Source organism: Oryzias latipes, chromosome 15 (genome assembly GCF_002234675.1).
Source record: "Oryzias latipes chromosome 15, ASM223467v1".
NCBI classification, from domain to species: Eukaryota; Metazoa; Chordata; class Actinopteri; order Beloniformes; family Adrianichthyidae; genus Oryzias; species Oryzias latipes.
The window spans coordinates 21,367,114-21,392,907 of NC_019873.2; the positions used below are offsets into that span (position 1 = coordinate 21,367,114).

At 41.3% G+C, this 25,794-nt stretch overlaps 1 protein-coding gene across 4 annotated transcripts in view; it reads right to left on the reverse strand.

Moving 5' to 3' along the window:
• LOC101175428 (zinc finger MIZ domain-containing protein 1) overlaps positions 1 to 25,794 on the reverse strand; it is a 94,971-nt gene that overhangs the window by 25,943 nt on the left and 43,234 nt on the right. For 3 of the 4 annotated variants that reach the window (XM_004077107.4, XM_011484425.3, XM_011484426.3), the window contains exons 4-5: positions 3,542 to 3,653; positions 1,036 to 1,149 (exon numbers count right to left, since the gene is read on the reverse strand). In XM_004077107.4, coding sequence (XP_004077155.1) covers positions 1,036 to 1,149; positions 3,542 to 3,610 — 183 coding nt within the window. In that variant the 5' untranslated portion in view covers positions 3,611 to 3,653. Of the gene's footprint in view, positions 1 to 1,035; positions 1,150 to 3,541; positions 3,654 to 21,589; positions 21,775 to 25,794 lie in introns of those variants that run through there. The other variant, XM_020709551.2, reaches the window with a different exon arrangement.

Here is a 25,794-nt window from a genome sequence, read left to right on the forward strand (position 1 = left end):
CCTGTGAGAGTCTGTCATTCGGTTTGTAGAAGGCAGGCAGCCAGCGACAGAGGCCAGCATAGATTCAACATGGATTTAACAGTGTTTTCCCTCATAAGCCTTTTTTCAGCTAAATCTCTCTCAGAGGATGAACATCTAGGCCCATATTACTAGTCAAATTAAAGCACTGCCAGTGGAGTTGGGTTGGTGGGACACTCAGTTTTATTTGTCTCTGCATGGAAAACCAAAACCCAACAAAGCAGTTATTTCCTTGTAAACTACATGAGTGAATAAAAAAAGTGTGGAGAATCCACTTGTCTGCCATTCCCCAAAACAAAAGAAAGTTTTTACTCAGACAAAGCTAATTACACAGCATTGATAGTGGTTGTGAAATCTTTTATGAGCTAACATGGATCACACAGTGACCTCTACATGCCCAAACAGAACAACGCCTGGCTTGAAGACTCTTTCTCAAATTTAATTTCGGCAGCAAATCCTTGAAAGAATGTGCAGACTTGTTGCGTGCAGTAATTCTTCAGATAAGCAGCAGTTTACTCTCCCAGTCTGATAAAACCATTTAGCTGATGGAAAGAGCCCCATGCTGAGGGGGATCTCGGCAGCAAGACCCATTGTGTGTCTCTTTATCTGCCTTTAAGAGGCTTTAATTGTGATTTACACATTAATAAGCATTTATCTGTTTGTGCATGTGAATGCATGAGCTTGGACATTGCTCCGCTTGTGCCGGACTGACTGTTCTGAGCACGAAAAAATGTTAAACCTTCAACTTTGTCTGTGGATTTGAAGGTCTTTATAAACAAAGCTGACAATCAGAAATATCTGAAGTGTTTTTTCTGGAGTGTGTTGTGACTATTATGGGATGTATTTTCATAAAAGCCAGAAAAACAAAGAATTGGCACAAACATAATTGTGTAAAAAGGGCAACAAAGAAGTAAATATAACAGTTTTTTTTCCTTCTTTCACATATAATTGTTGTTTTGCTTGTCTCCTAAAAAGTACCTGAAAAAGCATCAAAAACCATAATTAGTGTTTGAGTACCGTCAGACATCCCATAAGGCTTTGCTCGAAAGGACGCTGGAAGGCCCGGGGATCTCCACACCAGTCGAGCAGCTCTGTGGCAGCCGAGTGGAAGTTGGCCGGGTTCTGTAAGTGCTGTGCAAGCACACAGACACACACACAAACACACACACAAAAGAAAAGCAAAAACAAATAATGGGGGTTATTGTTGTCCAACAATAGGAGCAATTGAAAAAAAAAGCCCAAATTGTTGTGAAGGTTTTCATTCTTGCGTCACTCTGCCTCAATTTGATGTCTTGTGTTTCTGCACAACCCTGTGAGGACCTTGACTTCTACTGTACGCCCGCTCTGATGCTCTGATCCATTGTGGGAAGACGATCACACCCATATCAACAATGATTCCAGCGTTTGTAGTTAATCTCTCTTGGCAACACACATCTCCTGCCTCCGTGACCCACACCATAACCAAATGGCTCCCTCAAATCTTCATTTTCTCAGTTCCTCTCATTGCAGCTTGTTAAATCCTCGGCACAAGAAGTCCACTGGCTGACTTGGCTCTGCACAAAGAAAACAACCTTAGTCCTGGCAGCTATGTGTGCAGACTCGATAGGAGCCGTTGGTGTGTTGTCTAATCTCTTTCAGTCCCTTGTCTGTCTCTCTTGCTTGTGCACTGAGGCCTGAAACAGTTGAGTCTTTTCTTCTCAGTGTCTGACGGCTACTGAGGCTGGAAGGACACAATAAGCGGTTTTAAAATTGGGCTTCCTTTCTTCATGGCTCAGAAGGTTAATAGCACTGAAATGGCACAGAGCTGCAGCTTGCTCAGCTGGCAAGATTGAGCCCACTTGAAAGAATTTATTATTCTCATCTAGAGCTGAAGTGTCTTGTTTTATGGGTTCGTGCAGAGAGGGTAGAACTATTGTCTTTAGGGGGCAGCAGGGGTGAGTGTTTTTGAAAGGACAGCTTTTTGGTCATGTGAGAGACAAAAGAGGGTCTTCGTTTTTGAGCGCTATGTGTCAGGTCAGGTGTCCGCCCACAGAGAGAAAATCTCCAAGAGCCTTCAGTGATATTATGGGCTGCAGGATAGGCCTTCAGTGACTCATCTTTTGTGATGAGAAGATTAGCCATTATAGAGTTAGTTGTAGGCTCTCAATGGGGTTTGACTGATAATGAAGAATAGAAGAGACTGAGAGAAAGTGAGAGATGCTCTTATTGAGTAATGGGGAGGAGAAGAGCCTGCTCTAGATGAGTGATATGATCTGGCATTACTGCTGCTTGATGGGAGGCGTATCAGCCTCTAGCGCCAGAGGAATCAGAACTAGCACAGCAGGGGCTGTCTGTCTAAATCTGAACTTGCAGCTCCACCTTCTGCAGAGCTCAACAAGCGACTCTGCTTGACAACCTCCGCCGCGGTGTGAGGGGGAGGACAGGCATAAAATAGCACCAATGGGTTTAGGAGCGGGCTGTCGACGAGGACACAAACGGGGACGTGGGGGTTGAGTGGCAGCTCTGCCGGGGGTTTTCGGCGCACAAAGAGCCAGACGTTTGACAGATTGTCCTCTGTGAGATGACAGGCTGTTTTCCCCTGTCCCCTCCGTTTTCAGGTCAGCCTCAGATCAGAGTGCTACCTGGCTCCATGATTACCAGCAGAACACCTGGCTCTCTGCCAGCGGCTTTCCCCGAACCAAAACAGCACCCTGCTGGCAGAGCTGCTGCAAGCTCTGAGCCCACCGACTTATCCCACCCTTTTGAAGTTTGGGGCATGACGAGATGTTTTGCTGCAAGAGCTGAGGAGGGTACACACCACACGACAAACTGGACAATAAAGAACGCAATCAAGAACAAGCATAGATTTTTTTCTGGGAAATATTAAATACTGATTTCCACACATGGATAGAAAGTCAGGGAGTGATCAGCCTGAAAAAAGGTTATCATAGCAGAGTTTAAGCGGGAACAGTAGAAAGGATGTGTCACCTCATAATTGTGGGCTGAAAGCCTCATCCTTCGCTGATTTATTCTAAAGCCTGGTGTCACATGGATGTTGGGAGATATAAAAGATCCCACCCACACATCATAAACAAATATGCCCAGAGCCAGCCAGCTAGTCAAGCAGTCTATGAGTTCTGCTTACTATTAATCAAAAGCAGAGGCGGTAGCCCTGGGTTACGTCTGTCTGTCTGTCTGTATCTGTCTGTGGGTCTCCCGAAAGCTGACAGTCAAGTCATTTAAAGCGAAACCACAACAAAGTCTGGCATACGTCAAGAGTCAGGAAAACGCAGGATGAGAGGAGCAAGAGGGAAAAAAAGAGACAGAAGCAGAGAGTGCTACACTGCTTTGAAGTCTATTCTTGTGTTTGCTGCCAGATTTGGTTCTCTCTGTGACCCCTGCAACATGATCTGTAGCTGCAGCTAATGGCTGGAGAATCTGATGCCCATATAAGGTGGGAAGAGATCAAAGTGATGTGAGGAAATATTTTGCTATCTTGCTCTAGAATGCAGTGGATGCCTTGCAGACTAAAAAGAGGACAAACCTGTTTGATGCACTGCAGCCTGTCATTGGTCTGCTGGATGTGCCGGTCCATCGATGGTAACGTGTTCATGTTGATGTCTCTACCGGGACTCCATTAAAAAAGCTTTTTTACTCTGCAAAAGAAGGAGAGGAGGAGAGATACATCTGTTAGAACTGTCAGGTCTCGCATGCACCGGGTTTATAGCCTGCTAAGTTCAAACAGCATTTTTCGCTGCCTGACAAATGTTCAAACAAGAGCAGCCAGTGTGTTTACACACTGACTCATTGAAGAGTCTAATGCACCCCAAGCACATATTTTTGGCAAATGCGTGTAACAAAGACGAACCACAGCAGCACTGCTAACGACAAATGGAGACATGATGAAACTGAAAGAAAAGTTTCACTGATTGTGGGATCGAGTGAAGAGCACGCCTCCCGTTTAGGATGAATGCCAGAAGAGATAAGGTTCAAGGTCACTTCTTTCTTTATTTGTATACTTTTTTCAGGATGGGCAGAAACCAAAAGCTGCTCAGTCTGACCACCTCAAAGCGACAGATTGAGCCTGGATTAATAAGTATCGTGCTGGCTTTCCAACCGGGCCTCCGTCTCTAGCCATCTTCTCTGTGTTTATCTCCATCAGAGCTTTTGCCGCCCCACATTCCTCCACACAAAGAGCTAACTGAGGAACCACAGGTGGGGGTGGGGGCAGGGCTCTGGAAAGCTGCACAGCTCAGATAAAGGGTCCCCCAAGATTCCCCACTGAGCAAAGCGACGGAGGGGCTCAGCTCAGTCGGAGTTCTCATGTGTGACGCTCAGACTGCTGTTGGTTATTACAGAGACACATATTTACCTTTTTTTTTTTCTTCATTCGACACATACGCCTAAGATCAAGTAAACTCAAAAGCAGTAATTCCTTGCTTTAATTTAGTGGAGAGCGTAAACTTCAAAGGAACCCTTTGGTTTTGAGAATTACAGGATTAGAGTGACCTGGAGTTCATTTATACACTATTTGGCATTACTGAGGACAAATATTTGGCCGACTCCTCTCTGTTTACATGGCGTGGTTCTCCAGACTGCGCCCAGTCTAACTGAGCATGAAATGACCACGACTTTAAGTGCTGCTTCGCTGTCGTGCCTCTCAGCATCCAGCAGATGTCTCCCTCTCCTGTGGCTAAGGAGCATGTCTTTGTCACAAGTGGTTCAGGGAAGGGTCCTTTAAGCCCTGACAAGTGCTACAAATCCCATGCTGCGGGCAGGCAGGCGGCTTCACAGCCCGCTAACAGGGCAGTCCAGTCCGGCAACAACCAGCTACGCTATTGATTACCAGTTTTTTTCTCTCTCCAGCTCCACTGAATGCAACACAGTGAAGCTAGACTGAAAGCGTGTAGGAAGGTGTGGGATGCATCTTAACCTGTAAATTCCTCCTCTTAGCCTTTTGTAGCACAAAGAATCCCATCACTCCATCAGAAGATAAACTGTTCTGTTCAGGAAGGAGGTGACCAGGTTGTTTCTAAGATGCAAAGTCAATCTACCTGACAGGTAGACTTTCTCAGATGACAAGATACTTCAGCACCACACCCCTGCACATCCTGTTTACCTTGTGACACGATCAGAGTGAACCTGATATTTCCCCTTTACTGTGGGAACAACTGCAACTCTTACAGAACAGATTTTCTGTGTGTGCTTCACTAGCCGTTTTTATTCAGTTTGCACAGACCAATAAGAGATATGGCCAACATCTAAATCTGCTGCACTCAGCACCACTTAGGAGGGGTCCAAAGGAAGAGAGACTGCACATCCAATTATAGTTAAGTGACAACTGTTGCACTTCTTCATTTTATAGATGAGAAGAAAACCAACTGGAGTCTGTCCAAAATGAAGTAGTAGTCACTAAATATGTAGTTACAGAAACTAATCAGCCCCCATTGACTACAATGCAAATGCTGTGGGAGGATAGAGCTTTGATTTAAATAAACCACTAGCAACAACAGCTACATTAAAGGAAGCAACCTGTCCCTTTTTTTTAGCTCTGTTGGCTGGAAAAAAAAATTAGGTTGGAGGAAACAGGGCTAAAAAATAAGAAAACAAAATCCCAGTTATGAAAGTCATTGGATTGTTGCAGGACAGGGGTGGGCAGAACCAGACTCAACCAGGAAAAGACAGAGGAAAGCAAAAGGGGAAAAGTGAGAAAAATTATCTCATTATCAGCAACACGCATGAGCAAATACAACATGTATGATCAGCTCAAACCACTAGTAATTTCTTTTTTCAGACCTATAACTATCACCCTTGTCACGCTAGTCTTTAGAGGTAGGAGGAATAAGAAAGAAGATCATGTAATGGCCTCATACACTCGTGCAAAAGTACTTTTTAAGAACTGCTTCATCTTAGTTACAAAAGTCGTAACAAATAAACACTATTTTTAATGATTTAAAAGAAAACTGTTATTTTGTTGGTTCTTAAATTAAAAATCAGGGAGAGTTTGTCTATTAAGTGGCGATCTGTTATGTTTAATCAACTATAATAACAGCCAGCCATGTCTCACTGCTATAAAGCCTAGCTTTTCAAGGCTAAAGTCATTTTCTTGTACTTTTTGATTAAACATTTAAAGTTTTAGTTTGATGGGGTTTCCAAAGGGGTCTTGAAGAAGGACATTTCTAGCACAAGAGATGCTCAACTGGTAATTGTGTAAAAGAAACATGTTCTGTTAGGATGGGTTTTCATATTCAGACCTAAAAAGCAGAGATTTAATGAATTAACAGATAAAAAAAGGAGTTATTTCATAGTTTTGCTCACTGTTTAAAGAAATTAAAATGATCGTTGGATTGGTTTAAATCTATTTAGTTAGATTTATGAGTTTATGGCAAAAATGCTCCTTATACACTTTGTGAAAATGTTGATACCGCTGTTGATATTGCATTGAATCAAGAGGCCTCATTATCCCTCCACAAATTTCATAAACTAAGCAAATAATTGGCAAAAAGTTTCTTCTTTAAGCTCCGTCTATTATTAGGATACGTAATAATGTTTAGTTGCTATTCGGAGGGGAGAAGACAAAACAATGTATTTCTATAAAAGTCATATACTTTTCGTATTGAATCATAAAATAATAAAACCATATTAGTGTTCAGGTTAACTTTAGTAACTAAGGAAAGGGATGACAGCTCACCAAAGTAGACTTACATCAAGTTAAAAGAAAATGCCTTTGTTTGTTTAACATTTTTCATTGAAGTACAATGATTTCTGATTTTTATTCTTTGTCATGATGAAAAACAAATTCTATAATTTGAATAAAATGCTACTTTCTTTAGACGTTTCAATGTTTTTCTTACTGCCAAGAAAAGCAAAAGTTCAGTTAAAAATAACAGCAGAGTTGAAGTTTTCTAAAGAGTGAAACAAGACTTTGTGGCTCCCAGTAAGTTTTGGTCAATGAGAAACTGGCCTGAGTGGTGTTGAAGGTTGCAGACCCCTAGTTTATACAGAGATCAACATCATTATCAATGGAAGAACAAGTATTACTCCTGCTCCCTGGACAGTGATCTACTCTCCCACCCATCACCTTCCCTTACAGGTCTGCAGATTTTTCTCTGCCCACCTCCACTGTCTGTTTTTACTCTCATTTTCTGCAACCCTCACTCATTACTGGAGCCACCCAGCCTGTGACTTTTCCTTACACCACCTTCCATTTTCTGTTCTATGATTTTCTTCTCTCTCATGCCACTCCCCCCCACTCCCTTTCTTGTCCCTTCATACTCCTTCCCGGGGCCCCGAGTGGGAGCTGCCATAACAGGAGGTGGAATGGATTCATTTGCTCTAATGTGGTTTGGGCTGCAGCGTGGCACGGCACAGAGCGACACTTTATCCTGCCGCACAGAGCCTCTCTCCCTCACCGTCTGCAGTTCATGTGTTTTCAAACAGGCCAATCAACACCACTCAGCTGTGTTGGCCTCTATCTCCGTCTCCCTCCCACACTCACTGCTCTCAGTGTGTCTGTAAAAGCCACCAGCCATCTCTCACACACACCATTATCTCTAATGGCAAACTCCTATAGCAAGTTGCTTTCTTTTTGTCTTTATTTACCCCCAGTTCATTCAAATCTCTCTGTCTTTAGCTTCTTTATTCACTTCCAGACTCTCTTTGCCATCATCTCTATGTCTTTCTGCCTTGTTTCTGCTTATGTTGTAGGCTCTCCTAATCTTCTCCATCACTAATCTCTCCCGCTCTCCTTTTCCTTCTCAACAAAGCCAACTATTAGTCATATCGCTCCCTCTGGGCTTTATAAAACAGCCCTCTGCACACCATCGCAACCACCAGCTTCTATAAAAATGGGAAATGGCTTGTCCCCGGGGTGGAAAAAAAATAAACTCTAAATACTGCTGCTTGTTTATGTTCTGTTTTAATGTGACAACCGCAGTTGCACTGGGCAGCTATGTGACACCCAACACTGCAATGCAAACAGCTGTGATGTGGGGATACTCTAGCCGCTCTGTAGCCTTCTATAAATATGGAGCTTCAGTGGTGGAATAGTGCAGGTATGCACCACCAGATACCCCCGGGAACGGACGATTAATTCACTGCTCTGTGAGTGTGAGATCAAACGAGGGAACACAGAGCTGTTCTCTGTTTCAGCTGATTATGTTCATTTTGATGGGAGTTACAAAAGCCTTAATTAGCGTGACACTTTGAGGTTCATCGTTACTGCGTTTGGGGAATACTTACAGTGAGATCAGCGCTGCAACTAATGATTATTTTAAATTCTCTTATATAAATCACTTTGATTCTTTGGTTAATAAGTACTTTCACCAACTTTTCTAAGCCTTAAAAAGTTGCAGCGATTACAGGAATCCAAGGGAAGGGATCCCATAATATGCATAAGATTTCTTGGGTGCAGAATATTGTTTAAAATTGCATTAACATTCAAAATAAAACAAAAAAAAATACATTTGAAGAGATAAAATGATTTACTAGGGCCTTATTTCGAAATGAAAACAATAATTTGAACCCTCCGAAAGTGTTCGATTTAGCTAAATTTGGAACACAAATGATGTGTGGGAAGGTGTAATTGTTTTTTGGAAGACTTGGGAGAAAAACAGCACCTAGCATGAAGGGTTAAAAAGTTTATTGATAGGATATATATTTTCAAAAAAGATCAAAAGATTAAGTCTTATGAGATTTTTTGTTTGAGTAAATGAGTTAGTAGATAGATTGGTCCTTCATTAGAATAAAAGAGAAGTAGATAACGTTATATAGTGTGCTGAACAATTACTGAATATTAAAGATAGATCATTTTATCATGCATTGATGGGCATAAAATAAACATTTGATTCTTACAGTTTTAACAGAAGATTGAAATAAATTTCCATCCATCCATTTTCTAAATCTGAGAAAGCTTTGTTTGGGGTCACGGGGTCACTGAAGCCAACCCAGCTGCTGAAGGATGACTGCAGGGCACACCCAGGACAGTTTGCCGGTCCACTGACAAAACAACCGCACACATTCACACCTAAGGGACAATCAAGTCACCAATTTACCTAAAGAGCATGTTTTTTGGACTGTGGGAGGAAAAACCGGAAAAAACCCCACACATATACAGGGAGAGCCTGCAAACTCCACACAAAAAAAACAGAAGAGATTTGCAATGAGGTAAGAACCACTAAACCACGTTGCAGCCCTTTGAAAGAAATTTCCATCAAATGAAATGAGCTGTCAAAGCAAACGCACAGGCTCATATATGCTGAATGTTAGGATAAAAATGATTTTGGCAGTAGATCTGATCTGACATTCTTAGAAAGTTCACAAATATGAATGAAACAGAGTCATACCACCACCAAACATGGGGGAGGTGTGAGTTTGAAATAGTTTCTTAGAGTCAAGGAAGAAATTACCGGTATTCAGAATTATCAGAATAAAAATGATGCGCAAGAGCAAAATAAAATTAGCCAGACTTATGGGAAATCTTTTGAATGCCCAAGTAAATACTTAATTAAAAATCAGAACAGAATAACCTCTATGAACCTGTTCTGTAAGTAATGTAGTCCACTTTTAATTGTTAGAAAGTAGTTCAATAAAGCAAAAAATATATATTTTAATCGGACAAAAACATATTTTCGCGGTAATTGTTTTGATTGCATATTTATGAAAACGTTTGTTTACATCTTTATTTATTTTGTACTTCAGCTGCAAATTGTGTATAAACTCTGACTGGCAGGTAACAGTCAAATCCTTAGCTCTACAACAGCCTTAATGGGCGTGCCCAACCAACTGTTAAGCTTGTTTGTCTTACCTACTTGAGCTTACTTTTGGTTATGGTGCAGCGATACACTCACCTCAGAAGTTAACCTCGTGTCCACCCTGAGACTGGAAGGTCTTGAGTTTAAATTCAGGCTGAGTCATACCAAAGACTCTAAAATGGGACCAAATGCCTCCCTTCTTGACACTCAGAGTTAAGGGGTTGGATTGGGGGGTTTAAACCTCCAAAAGGTTTCCGAACGCGGCTGTGTCTGCAGCTCACTGCTCCCCCAGGAGATGGGGGATAACTGAGCGTGGGTCAACGCATGCAATTAACTTACGAGGTGATATTGTATCAGCAAGCCATAACCAAAAGTATGCTCAAACAGGTAAGACAACCAAGCCTAAAAGTTGGTTGGACACGCCCATTAAGGCTATTGTAGAGCTAAAGATTTGACTGTTACCTGCCAGTCAGAGTTTGTACACAATTTGCAGCTGGGTTGCATGTGGGAGGACAAATTTCACACACCAAGTGTTTGACAGCTAGTGGGACTTTAACACAGATAATTAAAGACTAACTCCAACGTTCACTTTTTTTTGTTAGACAATAGCAGAGAAGAGTAAGAAGTTTGTCCAAAAGTCATTCATCCCTAATACATGAAGTTTGGTAAAGATACAGAGCACTCTGAAAGTCCAAAATGCAAAAAAAAAAAAAAAAATTCCTTTAACTACATGTTAGAGTGAATGAATGAAAAGTATTAACGTTAAGACCCTAAAAAAACAAAACACTGAATACTGAAATTGCATGAATGTTGCCTGAAAAACAGAGACTTTTCCTTCCAAAGTGTGTGTTTTTAACTATATTTATTTATGATGTGTGTTAATGCCTTTAGATGGCAGGGGAATTTACAACACTGACTATGCAAAATCAGATCCATCACAACACTGCATTGAATCATCCCGCCCAGCTGTGAATAGTCTGTCCTGTCGTTGCCTCTTAAATGTGTCTGTGTTTTCGTTTTTTATTGGCTAGTGCGAACCAACTGTGAGGGGCCATCTATCTAACCATGAGATAGGAAATCAGGTCATCAGTAAGCAGGATGGAGCATCACATGATGAATGAATGAACTCCTTATTCTGTAGAACCTTCCAGTTGCTGAGGACTAAAAATACTATAGAGGGAAAATTGCATGTCCTGGGCCAACACATAGGATTTTCCGCTGTTATGAAAGCCCTATCACATGTGAGGTCCAAAATGCAGAATGCGAGTTTAGGGAGTGCTGATGACCAAGTCCTCAGAGAATGCCTCCGTTTCTGTGCATTCAACTCAAACGTTGTATTCTGAGATACGCAGATTTATCCACTGTTTTTGAGATCATGCAAAAGGAAGTGGTCAGAGTGCAACAGAGTAAAAGAGAGTGGCGTGATTGACAGTGCAGTCTGACAGCTCTGTGTAAAGATAACCTTATGGGCCTGACTCCAGCAGAACTGTTAGCTCACACACCGCCCCCTGTGGCTGCTGAATGGGTAAACTGACAAATTCCATGTCCTTCGGTTTCAACGCTGACAAACTGCTGACCCACATGCAATTAAACCACATGCACCAGGGGTGAGAGTAACACACTGATGCACAGTAGCATATGCACGTGCATGTGATCATTTGCCAGAGGAGAGTGTGATGAAGTGCAGGAGGGGAGGAGACAGAGACAGGAGGAGAGAGCCTTACAAAGACCGAGTGTGATTCAATCTGCTCACTAAACCATGAAATGGTATTGGTGTCATTAGGGAGAGCAAAAACATATCTATGCCCTCCGCTACCCTTGTCTTTGACACTAAAAGCACAACTCTTATAGGAAAAAAAATAACAAGCATGCTAACCTTTTTGTACTTGGTGGAACAAATCACGCATTGCTGCTGCTTCACTTTTTCTCCTGCTAATGTTCTATCAGACAACCTCATTTAACCACAAAAAAATCTGTATCTTCCATTTCAATTTAGATATCCAAGGAAACTCTGAAGTATTACATAAACAACATAAGATGCCACTTACTAAGAAGCTCAAAATACAACAGTTTTCTTTAGAAAACATTATGACCTTTCTCATTCAGTGATCACAAATACAAAATGCAGTGGACAGTTATTGGACTATTTGTGACTTCACAACAAAAAAATAGATAAAATATAAAAAAGTAAATAATCAAATTAGACAACTCAAAAACATTTCTGACAATTACGCGACAGCTCCAATTGGCTATCAAATAAGAGACAGATTTTTATAATGTTTTGAGTTTGTGTAAGAACTGACCTCTGTTTGCTTTCAGTCATCTTTCATGACAAGATGGTATCTAAGCTAAACATGAAACATTATTGTATCCGATTTCCCAAAAATAAGTCATCCAAAAATGGTGTGTGCGTGGATGAACAGGGGCCTGTGTGTGTGTGTGTGTGTGTGTGTGTGTGTGTGTGTGTGTGTGCTGATCATGCCCAATGCAAATAGATTTGCATGCTGCTACACAGAGTGTTTACTCAAAAAGAGTGTCCTCTTCAATGATCCTTAGGACAACAATACCATTTTAGGTCATTTCCTGGCACTCTCACTCTGCCAGAGAAAAATGCACAAGCTCCCTCCCACAATGCAGTGCAAAAGTTTAGGTTCCCATCATTTCTATTACTGTACTTTGCTTCTAACAAGGTGTTTTCTTGCAATAATCTAAAATAATCTTGAGAGATTGTTCATGTAGTACTCTAAAAGTCTTTCTGAGTTTTTCTTAGTTTGCAATCTTCTCATTTTAGCTAAGCATTTGGAGAGATTTTTAAAGATCCAATTCAAAATTGTGTTTTTGTGGTATTTTTCTCATGATAGAGGACCTATATATAAAGAGAACTAAGCTAAAAATGACATTACTGAGTATCTCTTTGTTAAGATCTTTGTGAATCAAGAGCAGATGCTTAAGTATGGCATTGGAAAAAGCTTGTAAGAGTGACGTACAAGTTACTACAAGTTACTACGTCACAAGTTCCCTGCTATGCTCCATTCTGATGCATCCACTTGCAGACAAATTTCCATACACTTGCAGAAGTGCATGTCTTCGTTTTCCTTGTCCGAGCTGGCATCTGGCTCAAAACTGTACAGCTGGATAGCTCTAATATTGGTCATCATTTTTGTTGCTCTAGTAATGTTAGGTTGGGGTTGGTGCTAACACTCCCGCTCACTATGCAGGCAAATTTCTAATGAACTTCTGCCGCTCTGCAGCACCTATGTCCCAGAAAATGACTCCGATATTTAGATTTTGGCTAAAAACAGCATAATCATAATCAAAAGACCACTGGGAACGCTTTTAAAATAGATCAAATGATGATCAGAGGGGAACTTTACCACTTTCCTATTTATGATTTGAGCAGAAGAATAGAAAAATGTCACCAAGCAGCATTTTTTCCATGCAAAATAAAAACCTGACCAATAATCAGTTGCCTTACACAACATTATGATTATATGGAAGATGCTGCCAACAATAAATAGCGTTTCAAAGAAAAGCAAAAAAAGTTTCTTTAGAGCACGGAAGTTTCCAGGACATGTTTAGAGATGTAAATAATATTTTCACGCACACAAACCACTTTCTATGTGAAAGAACAACCTGTGAAGCTGTGATACAGCAAACGGAAACCAATCATCCTTTTTGCCTTGCTCCATCCAAACTAAATCCATTGACAGGAGGCTTTTTACAGGAGCAGCCGAATAACCTTTGAGGCTTCCAGCACAGGAACACGGAGAGATTGCTGCACTCATTCATGCTGCTCTGTTGATCAGCCCTGTGTGAAGGTAAAAGTGAGAGTGGCAAAAAGAAAAAGACAAAATGTTGCTAGGCGCAGAAAGGAAACAACCTAATGGTGTACACAGAGCACCGGTTTCTTTCAATGAAAGAACAATCCACACAAGTATTATCTGACACGAAAAAGCACAAAAAACAGCCCCGAAAGGCTGACGTGACTCACTCCAGCTCGAACAAAATACTTTACAAAAACACTTCAGTGTAAGCGTTTATTTGTAATCCCAACTCCATTCTATCAGCATATCTATACGCCTGCAAGTGTGTGTAACATGTCGAAGGGATGTTTGACTTTGCGGGCGGACACGCTGCAAGGCCTCAGGAGGCTTTAATGTGTGTAATTGTACTCAGGCATGCTTTCACTAGCAAAGGTTGCACTGCTCTGGAGATTCAAGGTGTTTAGAAGGAGGATGGGAACAGGAGACAGAAAGACACTGCATGCAGTGAGAGGTGGGGTGAGACAAACTGAGTGGGATGGGAGGGGCGGAACGGCTGCAGAGCAGGCGGGACATGGTGAGAGGTCATCCTTGGGTAATTTGTTTTGGTCCTCTCAGAGTGCAGACACACAGGGAGCAGGTAAACCAATTACAGTGTGACATGAATCACTAAGACCTACAGGCAGCCACACAGCTGGCCAGGCAGTCAGGCAGAGCAAAGAGGCGGCCCATCTCTTTCCCTAAGTGCTGGTCAATCACAAGCTGCAGCCTTCTTCCCCCTTTCTCGGCCACGACTGAACATCTGGAGCGAGACCGTTCTCAGACGGATCCTGTAAAGCTCGGACGCCTTTTAATTTTATTATCTGATGTTTGGACTTTTTTCTCTGCCATGGCTGCAGCTGAGGAGCATCTTTACCGCCACAGACGACCCTGCACAAAGATGGCTGATGTTTTAATCCATGACAAACATATCAGGAGAAAAGCATTTAGTTTCCCTGTTCTATCCATTTTCACAGCAACTAATAACAATATCATCTGCACAGACACAGGGTTGGATGTCAAGTCTTAATAGATGTTAAAGCCAAACTAAACACTCCAGGGGAGCATATTTAAACGACAAAGACCTGAGCAATTACTTTAATTTCCTTAATCTCCTGATGGCTGCCATAATGATGTTGTGTCAAGCCTCAGTCATATCAACGCCACTGGCAAGAGATTTGAAATGCAGTTACAAACTTAAATAAACAGTCAGTTAGTCTTCTTTCTCTGTGGCAGCAAATCTAATCCTCATGTTGATGTCAAATTGACAGGAGAGCCGTAAAAGAAATCCACCCAGCATTGAGGAGAGGCTGAATCTGTGGTGTTGGGGGTTCAGCTGGATTAGACACTGCCTTGGCACTTTGGTTTATTTGATGTGTCCTTGGTGCGTGTCGCAGATTCAGAAAGGGTAAATATTTGATGAAGGGCGTTGGTGTTGGCCTAGCTGCTGCCAAGGACTGATGTTAGGGAGCATTTTAATAAAGACAGCAGCAAGGAAGATTGTTGACCACCACTGTGGCTCGGCAGACCCTGCTGGAGAAACAGTCGCACCTCGCCGCGTTTATGAAAAAACAAACAAAGATCCGGCTCAAAGAAAGCCCCGTCCTTCACTGAACTACGATGGATGACCTGATGTGTGATCAGACGCCAGCACCAAAAACACAGCAGTTAGTCCATTGACTGGATAAGTGTGATGTCACCTTTTGAAAATGGCTTACGTTCAGCTCCAACAAAATGATCCTGTTGTTATTTATTTGCAATAAGGATGTCGCCATGTCGGAAGCAGGCAATGTCAGTGAGCAGTGATTGGTCCAAGTCAGACCAAGTCAATTTTTCTATGGGATCCACTCTCACCAATTAGGTGTGAGCTTATTGGAAGTCCACTGAAAGCGGGCTTTCTGTCAAACAAACACTTCGAATGTCTAACATGAAACCGCATTATTTTATTGAGGCATCTGATTGGTCAGTTTATAACTTGAATAACTTGCACTGCAAAAAAGAAATCATGCAAAAATGAATTAGTAAGAACATGTTAAATAAGGTAGTAGACCAAGAATTGTTATTCTGAAAAATATAATGGCTGCTTATTTCTCCATAGACGTCTATGGAATTTTGGCTTCTTGAAGCCAGTGGGTACTTCCTGTTAGGAACCCGAGGAGGGAGGAGGACTCTTTCAGCCAAGCTGTCTTACAGTCAGTGAATAGACGCAATTAGAGTACCGGTAGTTTCACTGAGATTTCCTCCTGCAGCCGACTGAAATTAATACCTGGTCTCTAAAAGGTGCTAACTGGTTGTTGGTGGCATTCGGGTCCACTAGAATAGGAATTCCCTGCATTCTATTGTCTCTCCATCACACCTTCATCTTTGTTTCCCCTTCTTCTTCAAATCTCCAGTTTTTCATCCCTCCATCTATTTTGTTGCCCCTCCATCTCTCTCCTCCCTTCCCACCATCCTGCCCCTACTCTCCTGACTCCCAGTCCCCCCCCACCCCTCCTTTTTCTTTTTTCTTCTCTCCATTCCTCTCGCCCCAAAACCAGCCCCTCGGCCGCCCGCTTACGCTTGCTCAGATGGTTGTTACCATGACAACCCTGTTCTTTCAGCTCTCGCAAAATAATGAAGACAATGTGTTTTCCATTTAGATGAGTTTTCTAGTGCGGCGGGGAGATATGGAGTGTCCATCTTGTCACCTTTTTCACTGCAGAGGAAATGTAATGAAAAAAAAAGATTTTTTTTTTTAAACCACTTTCTTTATGGTACTCCATCGCTCTGCCTTCAGCCTCTTGACATACCTGTGCACACACAGGTAAAGCTAATGAGGCTTCTGGGTGGTAAAGTCAGTTTAGTCTACCCCAACGACAGCAGACACAATAGCAGCAAGAAGATAAGAAAGACACATGTTCAACTTCACATTATAAAAGCTGACGTGTTAAAAACCAAAATGATGGTCCCAATTGTTGATTTCATTTTTAAATATTTGCTTTATAATCTTTAAGACCAACATAGAAATGATATTTTCTAACCATTTTTCAACACCCTTAAACTTCAAAAGTTCTGAGCATGAACTTAAATGCATCTATTAAGAAGAGAACTTTTAGGCAATTTAGACGACATTTTTTTAAACTCTCCAAACATGATTTCTTTACTTAAATATTCATATTTAAAATTAAGATCAGAGTAATTAAGTGTTCTTCACATAAATAAGGAACAACATTCAACTCGAATTTAACGGACATAAATCTTGTAGTTTTTAAATTGTTGATGTTAATAAAAACAAAAAACACTAACAATAAGTATACTTTATGTTTGTATATCTCTGGATTATACCATCTTCAGACCAAATGCAAATAAATGCACTTAAACTAAGAAAAAGGGGAGAGCCGGGAGAAAGCTGAGAGTGGGAGCAGTGTAATATGTGTATGTCAGTGTGTTTACAGTGGAAATAGTGAGTCGAGGACATTTTCTTTGGGTCTCTTTTCCAGTGTTTATGGAGAGTGGTGAGGAACAACACTTCCTGAGAGGAAAGCCAGCTTTCCGAGAGCAAACCCAATTCCAAGCCGTGCAGACGGGGAACGCTCTGTCTCCAATTTATGCTTTCCACCCAGTAAACACATGGACAGAAAAACTGTTGCAAGAGAGTGTTTCACATTATCTGCACGCACACAAACCAAAAGCAGATGAGCAGTCTAATCACAGACAAATGAAGCAAAACTTCTCACACCACATTTGGCAGCTCCGTTTTTTCAGTTGAAGCGATCAAATAAATGAGATATAAGGAGAGTCAACTTGCATCTTCGGATGTTTATCTCTACTCTACTTTTACGTTTTCACCCTTTAGCGTGTCAATATAGGTGACAGATAGACTTGGAAAAAGAAAAAGAAAAAGAAAATCCTTCTCCTTCACACTTTCTTCCTCCACGCTGCCACCCTCTGCTCGCTCTTAATTACATCCAGATCAGCCTATTAATGAAGTCAGTCAGATTTTAACAACACCTTCAGGGAGGAAAGAAGATGTTTCCTCAGCCATGGAGCATATCAAATCAAATCAGGTTCCAGGCCTTGACAAGTTTTGTAGCCAATTAAAATGCTGCACCAAAGGAAAAAAAAGGGGGCAATAACATCTTCTGCTGTTAATCATCTTTCATCATCTCACATTTTGGATCATAAAACAGACTTGGTGTTTAGAAGAAAGACATGGTAACTCACTTTTTATTTAAATTAATAATAAAATGTACTTTATAATCAATCATACCTCTATAAATGTGTCTTAAAGTCATGCTCCAATCATCTTTTAGGCGGGCTGTTGGCGGGGAGTAAGCCTTTCTCCACTTCCCATCATCTCTTTGTTTACACTTACTCCTGCTAGCTTACAGCCCCTCACCACCCCAACCTAACATTACCGGTGAAAGAAGATGGCGAGCAATGTTGGAGCTGTCCAGCTGTATAGTTTTGTTCCAGATGCCAGCTCAGACGAGGAAAATGAAGACGTCTATGGATCTAGCCATCTACAAGTGGATGGAACAGAATGGAGTGGAAGAGGGAGCTCGTGTCTCGCCGTTGTATGTTTATACAGACACACCTACAAGCTTTTACCAACTGCATTTTTTCGTCTGCTCCTGATTCATGATTTTGATTAAAGAAATAGAATTTTTCATTTTTTTTCGATCTGTTCTCCATCATCAGAAAAATGCCACAAGCACCTGAATCAGCCAAAAGTCTTCACGCCATTCATTCATTCTTATTTTGAAGTTGTAATCTAAAGTCCAAAAAGAAAAGTTATTAAAAAAAAAGTATTTTCATTTTTTACATAAAAGAAGCAAAAAAATGCAGAATAGAACCAGTTTTTAAATCTAAATCCAATTTACTGGTGATAAATACAGAATGAAACAGTTTATTATTTCTTGAGAAGAACTTTCAGAGTTAGATCGACTCTCTCAGTCAAACGTGGTGCCAACAAGTCAACCCACTTTTTCACATTAGTTTTTTATCTGTGCAAAACAAGCATTTGGATTCCCATATTAGAAAATATACAGACTTTTACATATACAGAGTTTTTCCACTTGCCTCAAAATAGCACATAAAAACTGATAAATGATGGTAACACATAATAATAGGTGTAATATTGTTGTTTTGATTTGTTAGAATTTTTTGGGTTGTTTTTGGTGTTGGCAATCTAACATACATGTCACCTGACAAATAAAGTAGTATAAATAGTAGCAGTTTCCATGACAACAGTTGCATTCTCCTCATGGCGTCCCTCTCTAATCATTAAACACTTCAATCACATCCTCATAATATTTAAATTACAAACAGACAGAACAAAGTAGCAAGTTCTCCCTGTCCAGGAACCAGAAGTAATTTGTCAACCGCTTAACAAATTACTTTAATGATTAACTGGTGATCAAAACTATTGCTGATGGATGTTCTGTCTTTGGCTGTGATGAATAGAATAACCATTCCAGCACTTAAGCAGATGTCAGCACTCTGCAGAACAAAGGGAACTTGTGTGATCAACAGCCCTCTACTGGTTGGGCAGGAAGGTGACGACAACTAAACATAACGATCCGTCAGGTATGTGAACATCATCACATGGCCATTTTTTAATTTACACTGTTTGCTAGCCTGCTATTATACACAACTGCTAGTGTTTAATCCTCAAAAAGTACACCTTCACATGAAAACGCATCAAAGACAAGCTGGGGGATGTAGATTACGTATATGTATACCATAAAGGCGGGTGTTTGATGAGCAGGTTGCCTATATGGGGCCTCTAACGTGCTCCACTTTCTTCCCACATGCATCTATATTTGATGTACAGCATGTGGCCGGGAACAGCCTCGGTGCTCCAGGCGCTCTGATCCTCTCAAGACACTCCTGTCAGAAAGCAGGATGGCACCATGTGCGCTGTAACAGTCTCATCTATTGTACACATTTATGGCTGTAACGCCATTGTCCAGCGCCACCTGCAGAGCACGCCGCGGCATTCAAAGGCGTACCCACCCTGCTTACACAAACCCCAAAAGATCAAAACCGCGGCACTCCATCAAATCCAGTGAAAAGCCTGTTTACTGATGTTCTGGTAAGAACAGACAGCTGGAGAGGGGAACTGTGAGAGACGAGGAGGAGAAGAGGTTGAGGCTTTCATGCTATGTGGGAGTGGCCCACTGCACAGAGCTTTTATATTCGGCTATTGTAAAAGAACTAGGTGAGATAATTGGTCTCCCAAGCTCAATGTGCAACCTGCATTTTAATGAGCCCCCACTCCTGCAACTCATTTAATATATAGACAAGAAACTACAGAGAGGTGTGAGCTAAAACACAAAAAAAGAATGTTTACTTTCTGCTAAAACCAGTTTGTCTTTTGTCCCATTAAAGAACACTCACTGTGAGGGTTTTTTTCACAAGTTTTGGGTTTTTGTAAGGAACTTAAGTTATGCTTTCTGTCAAATCCTATGGAAAATCTTAAAAATAACAATACGTTGTTGTTGTTGCTGCAAGAATTCAACTCTTGTTTTGTAAATGCACATTTTGATTATTTATAGTTTTAATCAACTAAACTACATTTACTGTGGTAAAAATGAGACTCATGTTGTTCATTTTGGTTAACGATTTGTTTCATATGATAATTTAATAGAAGTAGTAATGTAACAACTGGAAAATAATGACATGCTATAATCAGGAGGGCTACCCTCAGGCTTAAAACCATTTTAAAAAGTAAAACTAAAGCGAGGAGACAGTTTAACTATTAAGCACTAGGGATTTGTTGCACAAAATACTGCAATTTTCCAACAGACATATGCATATTTACAGCTTGATTTTAATGTCTTCACAATTTTTAACAGCTTATCTTCAAAGCATTTTACTTTATATTATAACATTCTATTAACTTTCCATAACCGCTTACTGGTCTTCCGGGTTACGGCGTCGCTGTAAGCGATCCAGCTAACGTTGGACGAAAACAGCCAGCCAGTCCAGCTTAAGGATAACTAACAAATTATCTGTCTTTTTTTTTTTAACCAACTTTTTTAACAAATAAAATAAAGCTCACACCAGCACCAACCAATAGAAGCAATAAATAATACTTTTACTGATCTAAAAGTGACAAGTGAAGCAAGGCTTTAAATAGCTGCAAGCACGAAAAGACTATGCTAAGTTAAAGTTAAGACGCTGGAAAAGAAAAATGCCATAAGAACATGTTAAAAACACCAAAAACACATTTTTTTTATCAGAATGGGTCTTTAACCCCAGCAAAACCCCATCTCCTGCTCAAAGGCCCGGTGCCTGCGGCCACCTCTCAATGACATTAAGTACATCTCAAAATGATATTTGGAAGGGCTGTAAAAGGAAGAAAAAAAGAGAATTAAGGAGGAAATGTGACACATTTAAAATGCTGAACAAGAGGGATCTCAAAGAGGACAGGGAACAGAAAAGAGAGGTGGCAGGTGGAAGGAGTTTGATTAATGACACCCCACCCCCTCACTTCTACAGTACTTCCTTCTGGGACCCCACAGACGCCCCTGCAGTCTCCTGCTCCAAAAGCCCTCCACAAGATCTCCAGTGTAGCACCATCCATCAATGAGGTCACCAGGCATGTTAGCGCACCCAACTCCCGTCTGTAGTAACCCTGACCCCACAGGCCTCAGCTGCTCTCTCTGCGAACAATTACTGTGTTTTAAATACAATCTGGAACTCACATCAGGAACTCCAGTTTAAACAACCAAAGCAGAGTTTCACCGTTTGAGTCGTTTACTTTTACCAAAACCATTCAGTTTGCTTGCTCTTAAAATAAACTGCTGATCCAATGTTTATCCGACAATCAACAAACTGATTTAACCGAAGAAAGGATTAATCCTTCATGTACCTCAGTCCACCGCCGCTCTGTGAAGGTTTGTCATTTTACTCAGAAAGTTGATTTGGGGAATTCTTAAGAACCAACACATGGTGCTGCCTTTAAAGCTGCTTAAATAATAAAACCACATAGGGGTTGGACTGGGCCAACGTCCTCTGCACACACGTCAGTACACATTTCTGTTCATACTGTACCATGTCATGGTGGCCGAGCAGTGTTTGGTGGCGTCGGGTCACGACTCTCCGCTTTGATGTGCGCACAAAAGCTGCGGATGTGAGCTTGCCTGCACCTCCACCCTCCACCACCCAATCCTGTCCTCTGACTGAGCAACAGCCACACGCATGAACCCAGGGCCGAGTGTAAGCATCAGGATCACACAAATGAATTCTATTTTCTGACAGCAGACAGACGGACCCGGTGCATGGCGGGCGCTAATCTGCCACCTCCCCTCCTCCTCCTCTTGCCTGCACCTATAATCCCTGACGGGGAGAGAGACGGCAAGTAAGAAGGAGTTTAGGACAGTTAGAGAAAGAGGGAGGAACATTTTGCAGAGTGGGGAAAATAGGTTTGATCTTATCCCGATTCCTGAAATGAAATGGACAGCCCTTGGGCTAAATAAACACTCGCCGGCCACTTTGCTAATGCCACTCAACAAAGTGGAAGACAGATTAATGTTTTGATCTCGCTTTCCGCCGTCTTGTTTGATGTGCTTGCAGAGCAGAGTTTGTATAGTACAATGAATAATAAACTGCCTCGTCCGGTGAAAGATGCAGCATTGCCGGCCTCACTCCAGGCAAGCTAGCTGGACATAAGATGGTAAATACACTAGAAGAAGCATTTTTTTAAAACGTACTCCAATGGAAATTGTGTTTTTAACATGATCTTGTAGCATTTTTCTCATGATGGAGAACTTATTTGAAGAAAATTAAGAATAAATTTGCATTTCTGAGTATTTTTTTAATTCAAATTGTGGTGATTCAGAAGCAGACAATAAAATGCTGTTTGAAAAAGTTTCTATTTTTTGAGTAAAAACTACAATCTGCAAGCAAAAAGCTCCCGCTAACAGTTCCGATGCATCCACTTGCAGATAAATAGATCCACGTACGTCTATGTTTTCCTCGTCCAAGCTGGCATCTGGTTCAAAACTGTGCAGCTGGATAGCTCAAATATTGCTCTGCATTTTTGTAGCACCGCTAATGTTGGCTTGGGGTTGTGAAGGGCTGTAAGCTAGCCGGAGAGAGTGTAAACAAAGGGATGATGGGAAGTTAGCCTGCGCCCACAGTCCCGCCCACAACTGAGAGGCGATTTTCTACTGAACTCCTGCCACACTGCATAAACTACCGTATGTTCTCAAAAACGACACACGTTATTGATTTTGCCTTAGAAAATTGCATAATCATAACTAAAAGACCACTGGGAACACTTTGAAGTAAATTAAAAGATGATTGGAAGGGAACTTTTAAGTAAGAAAACTAAGAAATCTTGAGTTTTGGCCCAATATCCTGTGATCCCTGTCATTATAGTGAAGAAGGCAGAAAACATAAAAATGAGGTAAATGAGTGCGAGGGGCCTGTGTGCAACAATATGTGCTTTGTATTCCTTGCAGATAACAGGAGGCCAATGGAGGGGAGAAAACAGCAGTCATTGATTTTGTGTGCTGGGCAGGCATTTCTCCATTCCAGAGTCTGGTCGATACATACACCAAGAGCAGGGAGCACTGAAGTGGTTATACACCACCATGGACACGGCACACACACACACACACACACACTTTGGCAGTCAGCAGCAAGTGGACATAAGGGCCATCGGGTAATCACAGTTACCTTATTATCTGCCAACACGTTCACAAACTGATACGGTGCATGCATGAGCCTTAAAGGAAGCCGAATGAAAGCACGGATTCCATAAGGCATTTTCTTACTTGTGAGAATGGCGTTAAAAGGTGGGGGCACAATGCAGCATTAAATCCTTTAGTAGTAGCCAGCAAATCAAACACTGATTTCCATGAAATGCTGTGCCAGGAGCAAAACAGACCTCCCTCATTAAACCAGGCACCACTGACCACGCACACAACAACAACATGCAGGCAAATACACAGAGAGCAGGCAATAAAAATGAACTTTGCATCAAATAGTTGCAGAACTGGAACAAATGTTTGCTGTTCTGTGGAAGTGGTGTGCTTTAGAGCCAGACATGGGACTAGTAAGCATTGATCAACGATGATCAGCCTTGACACAAGAGTGAGAAACATGAACAATAAAGTTGTTTAACGCAGCACAAGACAAGAGAACAGTGATAAAATCAACACAACAGCAAATAATCTCTATTTATTGTTAGGCATTTTTTTTTTCAGACGCATGGAGGATTCTTGCATTTGTGTGCACGTGTCAAACGACGTGTTTGCATGCTTGTATACAAATGAGACAGGTATTACAAGTCTATTTTCTTGGGAGAACAAGGTTGCACGTAAATAAAGTCCTCTCCATCTTTTGACAAGACCAAATCTGTGAACATAAAGTATTCTAACAGTCTGCTGACAAATATAATAAACATGATGGTTTTTCTTCATGTAAGGAACAGCTGCTTTTTTTAAACTACAGTCTCGAAGTTTAAGACTACTCTTTGAAAGGCGCAAGAGAGGGCCCTTCAATGGGAATCTGGAAAACCTTATGTATGGGAATAACAGCCCCAAATTCACCCCCTTACAGAAAATTACTGGCAGTTGCTCAACAACTGTGTCTGAAACTAGAAGATTTTAGCCCTTTGAGCCTTGAGCAGCAAGACAGATGACCCCAGCTGAAACTGGAGTCTTTCTGGACTCTCCTTTAGATGTGGAGCCAGACAGACACCTAACCCCCACTATAGTGGTTCCAGACACAAAAAACAGCTGCTCTGTTTTATCAAACTGCAGACAAATGTTTCAATAGGCATATTCAAGCACCATTATTTTCAACGGAACTCTTCTCACTTTAAGACGGCAAGAGGACATCAGCTGAACCTTGAGTAGAGTGGATAAAGTAGCAAAAAGACACACAGCAAGAATGCACTACTCTTGTTACTCTAGTAGTTAATTCTGTAAAAATAAATACTTTTCAAAAGAGGCAGAGGAGAATAAAGTTGACTATTATGTTTTCAGCTCTTTGCCAAATGAAAAAGAAAAAGTTGATTCCCTGCATATTTCTCCAATCTTGTGTTCGTCTTTGCGGAGGTTTTAGTTGGGTTAAATTCACATCTGAGCTGTGGGTGGGACTGCTGGCGTGAAGCAACCCCACCCCTCTTCCCCTTCCCATTGCTGGGAGTTGAGAGCAGGTAGATGTGGCCAACATCACAAATATGACATTTTCCAAACTGCATTTCTTTGTCTGCTCTTGATTAACAACAATTTGAATAAAAAATACCCAGAAAAGTAAATTTAAGCTTAACTTTCTTTGTCTTCCATCATCAGAAAGGAGTGGGTCTTTAAACATTATTTACAAATGCCACAAACATAATCTTTATTTCAAGCTTCTGCAGTCAACGTAAAATTGAAAACCGAATCTCCTGTTAGGTGTTATATACCAGAACTTCATTTTTGTGTTCCTAATAAGTGTCTTTAGTCCCATTTTTTCACAACAACAACAAACGTGAAAAAACATCTTGCTGTTGTTGATCCACTGGAGTAATTCTAACCCAGAGTTTATTATGCAGCCGGTTTTGTTTTAGACTTTCGGAGCCACATTGGCCTCTGGTTCTCCATTTGGTCTCCATTTCTTTTCTTCTTTTTTTTTTAAATCTACAGCCTAAATGTCCCTCATTTTGAACTTTTTTTTAACTTAAATTTGCAGTTTAGCATCAAATGAATCTGAGTCAGTTGGGTTTTTTGGGGGGTATTTGTATTTTAGACTGTATTTTATCATAATTTTAAGTATCATATTTAACAGTCCTGCATTCTTATAAATGTAGTTGATCTTAAGTGGTGCATCTTTGTGCATGTGTACGCAGTCATGTCTTTTTCCATTTAGCTTTTCATTAGGGAGAGCCACTTCACCACTGGCTAAATGGGGGAGCAGCAGCTCCAGGCTCATTGTAGACCCACTAATCCTTCATTTATCTGAGCTACGTCAATACTCTCCTCCTGGCCCCCCCACCTTCTGCCCCATTCTCTGCTTTTTCTCAGTTCTTCCTTCCCTCCGACCGTTCATGCCTCCAGCTCTCATTCCATTCTTACTGCCTCCTTCAGCCCTCCTAGGTGCTGCTCGAAATCCATCTTATCTCTTTGCCTTCCTCTGGACAAAACAGAAGGGGTAAAGGGAGTAATAAGACTGAGCAGCAGGGGTGGGATGGGCTTGGTAAGGTTATTAGGCTTCACACACAAACACACAATTCGCCAAAGGGGTACTGAGGTGAAACCCCAAGGGGT